Source organism: Myxine glutinosa, chromosome 11, assembly GCF_964187855.1.
Source record: "Myxine glutinosa chromosome 11, kmMyxGlut1.1, whole genome shotgun sequence".
Taxonomy (NCBI): Eukaryota; Metazoa; Chordata; class Myxini; order Myxiniformes; family Myxinidae; genus Myxine; species Myxine glutinosa.
This window is the reverse complement of record NC_136271.1, coordinates 115,359,788-115,376,445: the sequence shown is the minus strand read 5'-3', so window position 1 is coordinate 115,376,445 and position 16,658 is coordinate 115,359,788. Positions and strand designations below refer to the sequence as shown.

At 41.5% G+C, this 16,658-nt stretch overlaps 2 protein-coding genes across 8 annotated transcripts in view; one reads left to right on the top strand and one right to left on the bottom strand.

The window, feature by feature from the left end:
- Positions 1 to 16,658, bottom strand: part of ICE1 (interactor of little elongation complex ELL subunit 1) — a 524,149-nt gene that overhangs the window by 367,904 nt on the left and 139,587 nt on the right. The window lies entirely within an intron of this gene.
- SNAPC4 (small nuclear RNA activating complex polypeptide 4) overlaps positions 1 to 16,658 on the top strand; it is a 179,504-nt gene that overhangs the window by 127,755 nt on the left and 35,091 nt on the right. For 5 of the 6 annotated variants that reach the window (XR_010986396.2, XM_068131220.2, XM_068131216.2 and 2 more), the window contains exons 16-21: positions 1,779 to 1,843; positions 7,680 to 7,806; positions 9,856 to 9,887; positions 11,273 to 11,362; positions 12,073 to 12,241; positions 16,229 to 16,302. Coding sequence is in view for 5 of the 6 variants with exons in the window: in XM_068131220.2 (XP_067987321.2) it covers positions 1,779 to 1,843; positions 7,680 to 7,806; positions 9,856 to 9,887; positions 11,273 to 11,362; positions 12,073 to 12,241; positions 16,229 to 16,302 (557 nt within the window). In the remaining variant the exon portion in view is untranslated. The remainder of the gene's footprint in view (positions 1 to 1,778; positions 1,844 to 7,679; positions 7,807 to 9,855; positions 9,888 to 11,272; positions 11,363 to 12,072; positions 12,242 to 16,228; positions 16,303 to 16,658) is intronic. The other variant, XM_068131218.2, reaches the window with a different exon arrangement.

Sequence of the window (16,658 nt, the reverse complement as noted above, 5' to 3'; positions counted from 1 at the left end):
TTGTGTCCCGGAGGTGCCCCCTATCTCGCCTACGCACCATCAGGTAGTCAACAGTTGTAGTCGACCCACCTGACGTGTATGTAACAAGCTTATTATCCCCTTTCTGGAACTGAGTATTACAAATCAGCTCCATCAGCAAACTCCAAAATCCTTTCACCTTCTCCATTTCTCACACCATATCCGTAACCCCCATGAACTCCCTCAAAACCGTCCATACTCCTTCCCACATGTCCATTTAGGTCTCCTCCTACCACAACAACCTCCTCACCTTTCATGTTTTCCATCAGCTTCTCCATCGCACACCAGAACTTGTCCTTCTCTTCATCGCTCCGACCAACCTGCAGCGCATATCCCGAGATGACGTTCACCAAGAGCTTTCCAATCATCATTTTCACCATCATCAACCTATCACTCACTCTAGTCACACTCACCACACTGTCTACCATCTCCTCAGAAAACAGGACACCAACACCTTTCACGCCCTCCGGGCACCCTTGCCACACAAACTTGTATTTCTGTCCCTGCCTACCCTTCACCATTCTCACACCACTTCCCTTCCATCTCTTCTCTTGCACACAACATATGTCCACTCTTCTTCTGATCAATACTTCCACCACTTCTCCTGATCTCCCTGTCATTGTCCCTACATTCCACGTCCCAAACCTCAAACCGATCTCCACTTCGGGCTGTACCCTGCCCATATGTAGTTGTAATTGTCATGGTTCTCTTTTTGAGGCAATGTTTTTATGGCCGGATGCCCTTCCTGACGCCAACCCTCTTAGTCGCCTCTTACGACACGCAGGGATACGGTGTACCTATTCTAACCAGAGTACACACCGTACACTACAATCGATGAAGTAGTATACCAGCCATAAATGATTTAATCGAATCTTCTCCCAAACCACCAGAGCAATTGACTCGAAAATTTACATATGTCATTGACGAGGCATGGTGATTAAAAGTTGATCACAAAAATATAATCGGTCACATGATGTGACAGCCATATTGGATTGAAGGAAAATATTAAATAATTACATCTCATAAACCACTTACCCTATCAATGCGAAACTTTACAAATGTCATCTAACACCATTGCTGCATATATTTTTAAAATGAAGATGTAGGTCACGTGGTTTGGCAGCCATCTTAGATAGAAAAACGAACTTTATCCAATCAACACAAAACTTCACAAACGTGATCCCCTACCCATGCATATGCAGAGTGTACATTTTTGATGTCATATGTCACGTGTTTTGGCAGCTATATTGGGTTGAAAGCCGATATGAAAAAAAAATCCTTTCTCTGAAACTACTTCACTGATGGATGTAAAACCTGTCATGTGTTGTAAAAATGTGATACTTGAAAACAGCTGAAGGGATTTAAATCAAACTTTATTTTTAGGACAGTCAACGAGGTAATCTACCTGTTGTTACGGGCAGGCACTCTGCGGCGGTATATTGGCGGCACAGTCACATTGCTCCAGTTTTTTTTTTTTATGCTCTAAGTACTTTATGAATAGTTTATACACAAAGCAATGTGAACAAAACAGATGACCGTTTCAAAAGGGGATTGTAGAAGCTCCTGTATATGACCCTTTCCCCCCCTCTCTGCCTCCCCCTCCCCCATATACTATATTTGTATAGAATATTCAAGTTGACTTCTAAGCGTTTTTTGTGATTTTCTGAGCATCCTTCAACAGTAAAATCAACATTATAAATCCAGATACTGTATTTGATGTGTACACCTTTTTTGATTGCTTATTCTGTTTGTTTTTACAGCTGAGCTCAGAAAGTGCATTGCCAGACGACGCAAAAGGCGGAGGAACAAACAAAGTCATAATGAGGTGCCCCTCATTCATTGTCCGTTTAATACAAGACTCTCTCTGTGTGTGTGTGTGTGTGTGTGTGTGTGTGTGTGTGTGTGTGTGTGTGTGTGTGTGTGTGTGTGTGTGTGTGTGTGTGTGTGTGTGTGTGTGTGTGTGTGTCGTTGATGTTATCACCACAATTTGAGTTTTTGAAGGTGGAACGGAGGATTGTGATTCATGGGCTAAGTTATGAATTTTTGTTGTTTTTGGGCTAAGTTGTGAAGTTTCGTTTAGTTTTTTTGCAGGTAATTTGTTGTTCTCAGAGTTGTGTTCCAAGGGCTCTCTCTGGGATTGTCGCCATCCTCCCCCCCCCCCCCCCCCCATACAAACAGCCTCCAACTGTCGTACTGATGGTTTTTAAGGTCTATAAGGTTCGTCTTTATCATTCCCGTTGCCCCAATTATCACTGGTACAATTTTTGCGCTCTTCAGCTTCCAGGATCTTTTCACTTCATTCTTGAGGTCTTGGTATTTGGTCATTTTCTTGATGTGTGCACCATTCAGGCCAAAATCGCTAGGTACTGATATCTCAATCAGCAGTGCTGTCTTTTCTTTTTTGTTCCTGAGTACAATGTCCCGTCACAATGCTTTGTTTTCTATGTTCGTGCTGGATGGGATCATCAGGTCATACGTGAGCATTATGGCCTTGTTTTCAATGATGGGTGAGTTTCAAAACTCAAATTGTGGTGATAACACCAACGACAGCTTTTTGATGTTTTCAAAAATGGCCTCTAAAGGTTTCAATGATGGCTTTTGGTTCATTTTTCCACAGGTTTTGTGGAACTGGGACATTGAAATTTCTGCAGATGTGCCAGTAGATTACTCTACATACCTTGTTGTGTCTTTGGGTGTGCAGCTGCTCTGACATGAGTTTTGTACATCCCGATAGGAGGTGGCTTGCACTTTTTGTTTCTACCTTGCAGAACTTGCACTTGTCCGATTGACTCAGTCCTGCCATCTTTTAAACCCATTGGTGTCGTGTCCTTGCCTTGATCTTGGGCATTAGTAATGATTCGTTCTCCATCCCAGTTAAGCTGACCACTTCTTAGCCATTCCAGTAATCCTTCTTTGTCTATCCCCAATCTGTCCAACTCTTTTTTTATATTTCCCTACTCTTTTGTCTTTCTCCCAGTTTTCACTATGTATCTGCTGGTATTTCATCTTGTATTTTTCTTTTGCTTTTTGCAATCGTTGGGGCTTTTTTAATTGATGTTTCGGTTTGGCGTGTGACATCTTGTAATCACACCTGTTTTTGGAATTTTTTTGCAAGGTGAGTTAGAGATACCTTTTCTGGTTTGTTGTATTCATGCTTGTGCACAAATTGTATTCGGTAGTCTGTTGAGCTTTTCACGTACTCTGCTAATCCTACAGTCGGCACTCTGTGCACTTGATTGAGTTCCATCATGCGCCACCTCCTCTTTTCCTTGGCAGGTACATTGTTGGTATGCACTGATTTTTGTAGAACATTTTGTGGACAGTGAAGAGATAGCTCATCTTGATATCTAGATATATTGAACCTTGTTGATATCTAGATAGCTCACCTGGAACGAAGTTCAGGGGAGCTTATGCGATGGTTTTTTGATAACCGCTTGTGGTCAGTTTACTATTCCGCAGCTGTGCTTGAACACTGATATACTGCTAGTTGGTTTATGGTTTTGATTTTGTTCCTTGTGGTGAGGTATGTTTTCAGGATCAGCCTCGTTCTACGCAGGTATTCTTAGGTAATTATTTTGCGCATTTTATGACTAATTTGGTGGCCCTCTTCTACTCCAAGGTATTTGTAAGATACTTTGTTGTCCAGCTTCTGTATTGTTGTATTTAGGTCGATTTTTATGCTATCTGTTTCTGTTGGTCCCTCTTGCACAAATGTGCAGTTGGCACACTTATCTAGGCTAAATTCCATTCTGATGTTGTCGGAGAACCGTTTCACTAATTTCAGTTGTTTTGCTAATTTTTCATTGTCTGGTGCAGAGAGTTGTAAATCATCCATATACAGTAGTTGCACCATCTTTCCTGTTTGTTTGGACGTTCATTTATTGGATGTTAGGGTGTATCCGTGTCCTTTCTCATTAATGAGGTTACTTCGTGGGTCCAGGCCCAAGTAAAAGAGGAGAGGAGGCCAGGGCCAGGTAAAAGGTGTGTGTGTGTGTGTGTGTGTGTGTGTGTGTGTGTGTGTGTGTGTGTGTGTGTGTGTGTGTGTGTGTAAAGAAGCTAATATATTATATATATAACATTGTTGCGAATCCCGTGTCTGTCGACGTACTAAGGGGGGGGGAGGGGGAGGGGTTAAGACCCTGTTTCCCCACAGACACCGGGTCCACGGGCCGTCGACTGCGATGGAGCTCGCGTTTGGCGGGTTGCAGAGCAACTACAATCGCCAATCCCCCAACCACTGGCCGAAGACCGCGGATTGAAACCCTAGCGATCCCACACCAGTTCAATCAGACACAACGAGCGAATCGCGCGGTGTGGGTTGTGTTATTACACTACGTTATCTACGGACCTAATCAAACAGCCAAATTCAGTTCGAACGATGCCAGGTAAATGCCAGGACTGTGATCCGAATACCTTCAAGACCACGTGACCAGGAAGACCGTGGATTGAAACCCTAGCGATCCCACACCAGTTCAATCAGACACAACGAGCGAATCGTGCGGTGTGGGTTGTGTTATTACACTACGTTATCTACGGACCTAATCAAACAGCCAAATTCAGTTCGAACGATGCCAGGTAAATGGGGAAAAGACGCACATGAGCAGGTCATGAGGAAGTAAAATGTACACGTTTTTATTCACAAAAAGTAAAGCAAAAGGATGAGAAGCAGGCTTATCATAAATCCTTACCGAACTATTCCCGACACAGGCGCCTGGCACACTCGCACACAAGGGATAAATCACACTGGTTAGACTCGTACCGGGAGGACTGACGGACGCTGATTCGGGTGAGGGCAGTTTGGCCTGGCAGTTCCAGTGCGTAGCGTATGGGTCGATCCGGTAGACAGCACGAAGGAGCCCAGCACGAAGGAGCCCAGCACAAAGGAGTCCAGCACTAGCAGGCTCCAGCTCTGCCTTTTTATCTGGAGAACGCCCCTCTGGTAGGTTCCACGGACCCCTACTGGCCGCTGCCGGTCACGTGCTATTATTGGACCACTTTGCATGGTCCTTGCGCGGGAACAGCACACTGGTTGGCGTGAAGTCCGTGTGTGGGAACTGGCCCTTACGCGCCATTCGGTCACTCCAGCCACGCTTGTCCTTGTCTCTGCTCAACACAGCACCGCTGCCTCTCCGGTTTACTCGGCACGGCCCTAAGCCGCCACGAAGCTACGGCCAAGCGCACCAGAGTCTACGAGCCACGACCGCCCCTCCTCACGATCGTCAAAACCTTCAATGTCCTTGGTGCAAGAGCACTATAAAATGTGACTGTTCCCTTTCGATGTCCCTGGCGCAAGAGGAAGTAATTATCGACCGTTCGCTATGGAGGCCAGCCCGGAGAGAGAGCCAAATTGTTGGGACACGACTGTTCGCCACCAAAGCCAGGATCCAAAGAGGCAGAAAATGTCGGAACACATTTTTTTGGTTTTCAGAGCCAATTTTAAAACTCTGCCAATCCTTTGGGACACGCCCGGCACAAAAGGCAAAACACAATAACCTTTTGGTTGTACCTGTGTGAAAGACCTGTTGCGAGGCTTCGCCAAGATCGCATCCCTTTTTGGTAATAATCTGTCCGGGTAGCCATTGGTCTTCAGTACATCTTGTAGATGTTTTACCTCTCTCCTTTTATCTTTGATTGTCGATGGTAAATCACATGCTCTTTTAAGGAGGGTGTGCACAACACCTTGTTTGTGGTCCATGGGATGGCAAGAGTCAAAATCCAAGTACCGGTCAGTGTGAGTGGGTTTCCTGTAAACAGTGATGTTCAAATTTCCTCTTGGATCCCTTGTCACCCAGGTGTCCAGGAAGGCGATGGATCCATTCCGTTTCTTTTCAAGGGTGAAACTGATGGAAGGAAAGGTCTTCCCAATAGCCTCATATATGTTACTAATTGACTCACTCATGTATGTTACTAAGCGAGTCAATGAAATTGGCAGGTGTGAGGGTAAGTTACAAACCTATGTTCACCATGAAACGGGCACTAATGCATGTCAAGGATAAGCTTCCCAGGAATGACCGGGCAGGGGTGGTATACAGGGTTCCCTGTGTTTGTGGGGCTGAATATATTGGTGAGACAGAGAGAACATTAAGACAACGGGTCTATGAGCACCGCAAGGCCTTCGAGTGCAACTATCCAAAGAGATCTGCCATTGCCAAACATGGTCTGAAGGCTGGCTATGTTCCCCTATGGGATAATGCCAGCATTTTGGGTGCGACTCCCAGTAAACGAAGAAGGAGGATTTTGGAGGCATGGCATGTGGAGGAGTCTGTTGTGTCTCTCACAGAGGAAGTGTTGGACTAACCACTAGCGTTTGGCCCTCTCATGCAGCAACGTACCAGAGAAACTGCGTCACCAAGCATATAAATTATTACCTCAGTTGCTGTCACTTTGGTATATATTGACTTTAGGTTTGCGATGTATCCGTTTAGCTTAATTAATTGAAGTTACCACCATCACTTGAAGCAATTAATCATGTTGTTTATTTTGCATCGATTTATTTGAATTATGCGACGTTTTGTTTGATTCAAGGGGTGATTTAACGGTTGTTTTGATGTAACATCCCAAAGTGTGGTTTCAGTTGGTTCAACGGTTTTGATTTACGGTTTAAATTTTAATGGCATGAGTTGTTCCAGAATGGCATTGATTGGTGATTCGGTGTCCCCACCCCCCTTTTTCTCCTGATATAAGGGAGGGTAGTATAGAGTTGTTTTGCTTTACTCTTGAGAAAGGTCAGTGGATGCACGTTTATCTGTTATCTGTGTTGCTGATCGAAACGTCGAGTAGTTGTTTGTTTGCTCATTAAAGGTTGGAGAACTAAAAATGGATTCATTTGATATATATATATATATATATATATATATATATATATATATATACACATAAAAAATTTTTTTTTTTTTTTTCATATAATATATTAGCTTCTTTCCAAAAAATTAAAATGCCACCATTTCTCCATTAAAGCGTTAACAATGATGTTTGTCCCCTTTGAGTAAGTAGTCTATATTTATAATTGGATTAAGTACCTGGCGTTGCCTGGAGAAATTGAATGAAATATGTATTTCAATATTTCTTGCATGACAATCGCAAAACATATTACTCAATTGCTCCCTGGAAAACCCAGGCAGGGTATAAGAACACACTTGCGGACTGAACACAACAATCTTTTTAATAGCAGGTGCAAGTGTAAACACTATAATAATTAAATATGTGCAATTAAATTTGGGTGGTTGACAACAAATCACTATATACAACTTCAAAATTCGATCTTCGCAAAACATATTACTCAATTGCTCCCAGGAAAAACACACAGGCAGTGTATTAGTACAAGACCCAATCGAGGCCTGAAAGCCAATTATCTGATTTTAATGTTTTTCTAATTCTTCAATTTTTCTTTTTTCAAACAGACCTCGACCTTCCTCTGAATAAAAGAGGAGGCCATGCAATGTTCGGTTGCACTGATTCCTGCAGGGTCCGAATGCATAAACAACCAAACAAGCACACTTTCTTCTTTATATATTTTATGTTGGGACAAATAGGTTTAAAAGAATAAAAGACGAAAAATAATGATTCGTCAGTTCATATATCCCCAGTCTATGTATGTACCTGTATGACACATTTTGTGCTATTGGCTGATGATCATTAGGGTTTCCTTCTCCATTTTGCAGGGTCAGCCCACAACTTCGCCACCGGAACAGTCAGCTGAGCCTGAACTCCTGACTTGCAGGGTTTATGACGTCAATGAGTGGCTGCCGTCACACAAATCAATCTCAAAATCTTGCAATAAAGCACAAGGTAGTTTTTTTTCATCTTTATGCAGTGCAAATAAAAAATAACTGGCATACAAGAGTATCTGCTTACTTGGATTTTGTACCACCAAATCATACCCATTAAGTGTGAATGTTTTAATTGCTCTTGAATAATCAACTTGAATCTGTGCAGATGAATCACTCCAGTGTGCTTTATTCAAGGTTTCTTATTTATTTATAATCAAGTCAACATTATAACATTGTTTTGGTTGGCGTTTACCCATTTCCTCGACATGCCCTGTCATAAGTAGTATAATGCACAAGCAGGTGTGTGCAACATATTTTATTTGCCGTTTTTGTCAATAATTACAAGAGTGAAGCTGGATAATCCCATTTAAGGATTGAACAATGACATTGCACTACTTATATAACTGTTTTCACTGTTTTCAATATTAAATGACCCTTCACCTGGTTAAATTCAGGATTACAAGATGAACAAATAGAATAGTACCTGTCCAAATACAAGTCTGGCCATGCATTCTCAAGAGAATATAGGTTACTAGCAAAAGTACCTGTCCCTAGTGATGGGAAAAGTTTAGGTGAATTTATCAATTAAAATTGTTTCATGGACATGAAAAAGGTTAATTGTGTTGATCTCTATGTTTCGCACAGATCTAAAGTTCTGAGTTTCTTATTCCCGCTCTCCTCAAAATGGTAGTGCGACATTGGGCAGCGGAAGTTGGATTTGTCTAAAAAGATGGCAAAATATAGCTATTTTAAATTATGTGTTACTCTATGAAGATCTGTATTAAATGTAAGCTTAATCGAGATGTTCATGTGTATTTTAAAGATTACTGGAAGGGACAATAAAGTAACTGACTATATCGCATCAAGAAAAGTGAAATAAAAATACAAAATAACCAATCAGCAGCTTATCAAACCCAGTGCGGGAAGTGGCCGCTGTAAATTGGAGACAGATGAACGCACGGACAAACACCACGACTCGCAATATATTGTAACAGCCACGGGTCCATTCCGGTTGCCCAGTTCGAGCTTGCGAGTCCCATCAAAGTGACTGCAGCAGTCAGGTGAGTCCACGGTCCTGAGCTGGTTCACTGCATTTTCACTTCTGATACCATTCCCATGGGACAGCCGAGCCACCCAAGTGCTATACTGGCAGACGCTTGTGACAGATGTAACTCGGCTGAGCAAAATGAGGATCGACAGCAGAATCCGCAGCAGAATCCAACCCCGAAACCAGGTATATTTAATAAGAAGCAAATGCTTGGTGGAAGGATTACATAAAGCAAAAGGAATGAAATAATCACAATAAAAATAAACGATACAACCAACAGTAAAAAAATAAAATCACCCCTTAACCCTTACCAATATGCAACCTCGATACAAACTAAGTGAACAGCAGATTCCTTCACTACTCTAATCTTGGGGCCCATTCAATCATACGGCAAGAGATATACATGGGGAATTTACGAGACAAGAATAAATCTTTGTGTGCGCTTTTTACAAGAAACATTTAACAAATACAGAGGAAAATAATATAAAAACACTCAAAGGTTCAGTGGGGGAAGAAACAACAGGTCAGGGAAAACGAACATCTATCTACACGTTATGGCGATGCATATCCAAACTCACAATTAATTACGTTGTGCTTATTCTAAAGCAATGCTAAGGAATAACTAACATTATACTGAACAATTTAACCCACTATGAGTCATTCCCACACAACTATATCACTGTGAGGGTCTTTAAGCAAAATTTTGCCTCATTATATTTATTTCATGGTCTAATTCCACGGAATGCATATTAAAAAAACTTTTGTTACTCATTCAGGAAAATGTAAGACTATTATTTATCAAAGGAATCAAAATTATTGACACCACCATGAGGTGGCCATAGTTGTTTGTCACACCATCATGAACCAAATGTGCCATTGCATGAGTTTCACTTTCACAACTTGCATTGCATAATGAAATTAAATAGCCTTTTGCTTTGTTCATTTTGTATATAATGCCAGATATTTGTGTTGAAATGAATGTGTAATGTATGTTTAATTATGTTTTACCTCCCTGAACAGATTCCTCTGATACTAATGACAAACCATTCAAGGTATGACCCCCAAAACATTGTCCATGAACTTTACTTCTGGGTATTCATCGTTATTCTTTCCTCATAAACTTATCCTCTAACTTTGCTAACTTTTCCTCAATCATACAAAATTACTCATTTATTTATCTCCTTCCAAATTGCTTATTCTCCCCCTACCATCTTTCATGTGTAGAATGTCTAATGACATTTTTCTCAAGTGGCACTTGTGTTCATCCTGATTGACTTGTAATATATCAAGCAAAACTAACAAGAAGAGTTTATAAGAATTGTAAAAAATGTTTTTATAGGCTACAGAACTATATTGCTCTGGCAACTAGATATTTTTTTGTATACAGAGTCAATAAGCTGATAGTGGAGCTTTAACACAGAATGGATCAGGTTGGAATATAACAAAATGAACAGTTGTAGTAAAAGAGTGTACAGGAGGAGAGGATATGAGGGGGGGGGGGGGGGGTGCACAGAGGTACAAGGCACGTGGGGAACAATGAGGGCAAGGGGAAGACATGGGGTGAATAGGATGGATACAACCGCAAACTGTCAATCACAGAAGTGGAAGGAAAATACTGGAAATGCGGAAAGATGTGGCCTTGAGGAATGGTTAATGAGGGTAGAAAGGATCATGGTTGTGGATCGTGGATGATCTGAGATGGTGGTGAACAGCTTTCTTGAATCTCTGGAGGGAAGAAATAAACATTACTCTTTTAGCGAATGGTAGCCTGATCTACTTGAAGCATGTCATAACCTTTTTAAAATTATTATTACCTCTGCCACCAAAGGTGGATGGAGTTTGTTTTCACCCCTGTCTGCCCGTGAACAGGATATCTCGAAAGGATGTGGATGGATTTGGCTGAAAGTTGATGGGAGAGGTTGGGTATGCGACAGGGACAAAATGTTTAATTTTGGTGAAGATCTGGATCTGGATCTGAGAATTTTAAAAGTGATTCTTCATTGAGAGATGGGGTAAAAAACGATATATAGCAAGATATCTCAAAGTTGTGGGCGGATTCGGACGAAACTTGGTGAACAGATTGGGTGTGTGACAAGGAAGAATTGATTCAATTTTGGTTAAGATTCAAATCCGGATCCGGATCAGGGAGTTTTTTTTAATGATTCTTCACCGTTGAGTGATCGGGCTAAAACCAATATATAGCATGATATCTCAAAAAGTTATGGACTGATTCAGATGAAACTTGGTGGTTGAGTTGGGTAAGACCAAGCCGATTAGATTTTTGTTCAGCTCCGAATCCAGACCTATCTATCGGTGGGATACAATATGTGAACTGTTCAGCCAGGCTGAAGTATGCTCTCCACCGAGTGCCGTTCTTTGTTTTCTTGTTTTATTATGTGGTGATACAATTTTTGTATTTTCTGTGTTTTCTTTTTAGAAATTAGATGCATGTGAACCATTTTTATGGAATATGGAGCAGGTTTGCAAAATCTTGAGAAAAAACACAGAAGCTATTATCACAAATATGGTATGTAACCTCCCTTGGGATATCATTTGTCAAAAGCTGTCAGAAAACTGGCGCCAGATAAATAGAATGTTCAACATTTCTGTTAATCTGTCTGGTTTTTTGGGGGGTTTTTTGGTGTCATATGAATCTTGTGATTCTTGCCATTCCTGCTTGTGATTCTTACTTGTAATGTTGATATTTCATCTAAAAACATTTATTTTACATTTTGTTTTAAAACTTTTATTGAACAATTATTGCCTGCCATCCAGCCACACCATAAAATGTGTTACACGTTCATACATCGTATTTAAATTTTCATCCCTACTCATAGTATTTTCTATGCCCAGTAATATCATTCTGAACCCAAAAACAATTTCTTGCAGGTTATTCGATTTCTTTCTGCAAACCTCTCTCTTCGTGTTCATTTATCTCCTTGTATTATCTCTGCCCCTCTGTCATTGTGTTGCCTTCTACCCTATGCCGTCTCACTCTTCCACGATCCTAGATTTTATTACAATTTTTTTTTAAATCCTGGAAAAGTTACTGAGCCCTTAGGATTGTATCAATACTGACTGTGCATGGCTGTGAGATGTTATTTGTTTCTTTCGGTGGAATATCTTATCGTGTGTGTGCGTGTGCATGTGCGTGTGCGTGCACGTGTGCTGCAAATCACATTCCAAGTGACGGATGTAATGTTCTTATAGCAAGTTTGTGCAACTTTATTGTTTCAGTTGATGAAAAAAGAGGCCAAGAATAATTTAGGAAGAAAAATTCAATCCTTAGAGTCTGTCAAGTTAAACAGACACCTTCTTGAAGAGATTGCGCACTGGATCGACAACAAGACTCTTTTTACCTCCAGTGGCACTTACTTCCCTCGTCGACGGGGAACTTACTGGATAGGTAAATTGTATATTACATATATATATATATATATATAATTATACATATATGTATATACTGTATATTCTGATTTTGATGTACCATACTCTGATAGAGTGTCACTGCTGCTAAAGCAGTTTCTTGGCAAGGGTTGTACTGGGTTGTTTGCCATTAACTTACCAGCAGTAGTTATGGCAGGAATTTTGAATTTGGCCATGGTGCCAGCTATAGCTCACCTACTCTTAACAAAGGACACCATGGAATATTTAACATCCACCAACTAATGCCGGCAGACAGGATGCCCAGTTTAATGTCCATCGGAGGGATGGTACACAAATTGATGAATCGCCTTGCTTGCAAAATACCGGGATGACAGTTTATAGCTGGGTCGGGATTGAAAGCCACATCTGGCGGAAACCGAGCACAGCTTATCTAACACCATCCCTACTGTGAAGTAGGGTGGTAGCAGCATCTTGCTATGGGGATGCTTTTTAAGTGGCAGAGACTGGGAGACTTGTAAGGATAGAAAGAACACTGAATGGAGCCAAATACAGGCACATCCCCGAGGAGAACCTGCTTTAAAGTACAATAGACCTTGGACTGCGGTGAAGATTTGCGTTCCAACAGGCCAATGATGCCAAGCATACAGCCAAAGCAAAACTGGAATGAACGTGAAGATCCTAGAGTGACTATATACATCGACTTGAAATTAATTAAGAATCTGTGGAAAGACTTGAAGATTGCTGTTCACCGACACTCCCCATCCAATTTGACAGAGCTTAAGCAAATCTGCATGGAAGAATGGTCGAAACTCCCCACAACCAGATGTGCAAATCTGATAGACATACCCAAGAAGACTCGAAGCTGCAATCGATGCCAAAGGCACTTCTGTGAAGTAATCACTGGGGGTTGAATACTTGTGTAAATTAGATATTTCCGTATTTCATTTTTTATTATTTTATAAAAATTTCTTTAAACAAAATTCCACTTTTACATTGTGTGGTATTATGTGTAGATTAATGACAAAAGCTCCCGATTTAATCCATTTTAAATTTAGGCTGTAACACAACAAAATGTGAAAAGGTCAAGTGGTGTGAATACTTTCTGAAGGCACTGTATGCAGAAGAGAGAGCCAATTTCTGTGGATGAATTCATTATCTGTGTTAATATCAGGAGCAGCAGATATATGGAGACAGGCCTGAAGGAAGATGGCTGCTTGCAGTTCCTGCCAGTCAGCCTGAGTGAACTGCCAGATTTGCCGGCATTGAGGCGTCTCTGAAAATAGCCCGGGGAGGTGTTGATTCTCACAAGCATGTGATCAGATGAACCAGTTGGAGCAGAAGAGGGGCATGAGACATTAGCAGGAAAGTTGGTAATCACCAAATCCAGAAGGGAGGATTTGCATTTTGTAGAAATCCGGGCTGGAAAGTTCACCAATGAAGTCAGGCACATAGTCACAGGAGTCCTTTGTTGAAGTGACATTTCTGGTGAGAGAGGTACTGACACCCAGCCAATTTGCATGATGACATTTGAAATCACCACATATGAGTATGAGTGGTTAAAAGTTGCTCAATCTTGGCTGAAAGGGATTTAAAGGGTAGGAGTCCATGTTGTGGAGATGGTATAGGCACAAACAAAGAAAAGGTGGGAACGGAGGGGAAGTTTTTTTTTTTTTTTTTTTTTTTTTGTATACAAGATCGAGGTTCGTGTAAGAGCTAACATTAATCACAAAAAACATAAACGGACACATGAAACATAATAAAGGGAGTGGGAGACAAGATGGGGAGAGAGAGGGAAGCACACAAGCACAACAACAGTAGAGAACAGGGACATTGGGAGATCTGTGGGAGAGAGAGGGCTTGGGGGGGGAGGGGGCAAGGGAAGAGGGTGGGTGGGGCGGGAGAGGTATAAAACAAATGGAAACTGCGAGGACTTCCAGGAAAGAAGTCGGTATTTCAAAAAGATTGATCTGGGGTGAATTAACGGGGGTAGAAAAGATCAAGGTTTTGGATGGGGGAAGATAGATGGTGGTGAACAGCTGTTTTAAAGACCTGGAGGGAGGAGTGGGATTGGAGAGAGTGAGGGAGTTTGTTCCAGAGGCGGGTGAAAAGAGGAATGAAAGAGTGAAGGTGAGCATAGAGTCTTGATTTTGGCAGCATCACCAGAAGAGGGTTGCTGGCAGATCTTGTGCGACCTGAAGTAATATTTGGGGGACAGAGCACAGACAGAGCTGGCGGACCTAGGCCGTAAAGGAGTCGGTTGAAGACAAAAAGACCACCAACCTGCCTGCGGTGAGTGAGAGAGTGAAAGACCCTCAGATTCGGCTTCATCACGGGAGATACCAATAATTCTGAAAGCTTTGGTTTCTACAGCGTGAAGTCGAGCTCGGTTTGAGGCAGGAGCACCGGCCCAGAGGGGAGAGCATTACACCATCAAGCTGCGGATGAAAGCTTTGTATGTGGTGAGGAGCTCAGGTGTACCAAGGAAGGATTTCGCACGATGGAGATGACCAGTCGGCGACTGTCTTTGGAGGCCAGCTTGGAAATGTGGTTTTCCCAGGAAAGATCATGGCAGATAGTGAGACCCAAAAGCTTGAGTGGCAGAACTTCTTGGAGAGGATTGTTCAGAAAGTGGATGGGAGGGTTATCCAGACGGTCTTTTCAGAGAGACATAGTGAGAGTGTGAGATTTGTCAGGATTGAAAGACATGTTCCACGTGTTTGACGAGCTTGTGACTTTGTCCGGGTCTGCTTTGAGTGAGGAGGCTGCAGAGGATGCAGCCGTGTACAAAATGACGAGGGGGAGGGTATTGACATGAATGGGTTGACACCATTAATGGACTTGCAGGTGAGTTGATAGTCATGTGCAGAGGGTTAAATAAGGCAGTCCAGATACTCAAGGACACAAAATCGATAAAACACCCCGACAAGATACAGTTAAGACATGAGAATGGGTTAAAAACACAATTAATACCACAGTGATGAAACCAATAAAGAAAGACATGATATGCGGTTGTGAAAACTCGGCTTTAATGAACTGCAAAACGTCACGTATGAACCAACGTCCGTACATTTGAAGGGGCACGTACGCTCGTCGCTCAGATCTGTAACCGGAAATTGAACTGTAACCGTACATTTGAACCAGTGCGAAAAGTGCAATAAAACAACACTTCTTTTAATCCAGGGATGGTACCGATTATTATTATTATTATTTTTTTTGTTGTTGTATACTGAATCGAGGCTCGTGAAAGAGCTGACAACCACGAGGGAAAGACAGCACAGGGGGACCACGAGGGAAAGACAGCACAGGGGGACCACGACGGAAAGACAGTACAGGGGGACCACGAGGGAAAGACAGCACAGGGGGACCACGAGGGAAAGACAGCACAGGGGGACCACGACGGAAAGACAGCACAGGGGGACCACGAGGGAAAGACAGCACAGAGGAACAGATGAACATGATTCTGCTAGAAGTTGGGGTCAAAAGCCATTTTGCTCCACAATGATCGTTATAATGCATCGATCATTGTAAATGATAATTAAGAGGAAGGTTTAGTCATAATTGGGAGGTGGGATGAATGTAACACTTGTTCCATGGTACAGTGTGGCACTCCGTTAAATAATCTGTTAATTTTCAACCTCACGTGGATATATTTACAAAGTTCGTACACAGACTTGGCATTATTTATAACACGCACAGATAAAATGGTGGTTTCTACTCCATGCCATCCATTTATGATAAATGATGTTCGAGATATTCTTTGGGTAATGTGGACAAAAAATTTCAGTTATTCTGAAATTTCCCAAATTATCTATTCTTTTTTCCCTGATACCTTTGCTTTTTCTTTTTTTATAACTCCAGAACCAATTATTTTGTAACTCTTTGTCCCATATAATGTAACATGTTCATTTTATCTTTGGTTCATTTTCACTTCCTACATAGTAAATTTTTAACATATTTGCCAAACATGCTTTAACTTTTATGAAAATGTGTTCTTTTCTTCTTGCAGGAGCTGATGTTGTTCGAAACAAACTTGAGCGCCTTACAGTGAATGATGCCGCAACCTTGCATTTGCTCTTGAAGGTGTGCAGGGTTTGCCTGGTGACATCATGTACAATCTCACAACCATGTACATATGTGCAATGATAGTGATGATGTAACCTAAGGAGAGCATAGCAGCTATTTATTCCAATCAAATGCAAAGATTAGAATTTAATGAACACCATATTGATAAAAGAGTATCAGGAAAGGCACAAACCATTTAAACTACTCAGACTAGATTACTTTGGACTGGACATATTAATTATTAGTGAAAAGAAAATCTTGTCAATAACAGCAAAAATTAACGACAATACAGAAATAACATTTGTTAAAAAATAATTGGACTATTTTATTGGCAAGTGCAGAAGGCTTTTTCAGCTCCATGAGAGTCTCATCCA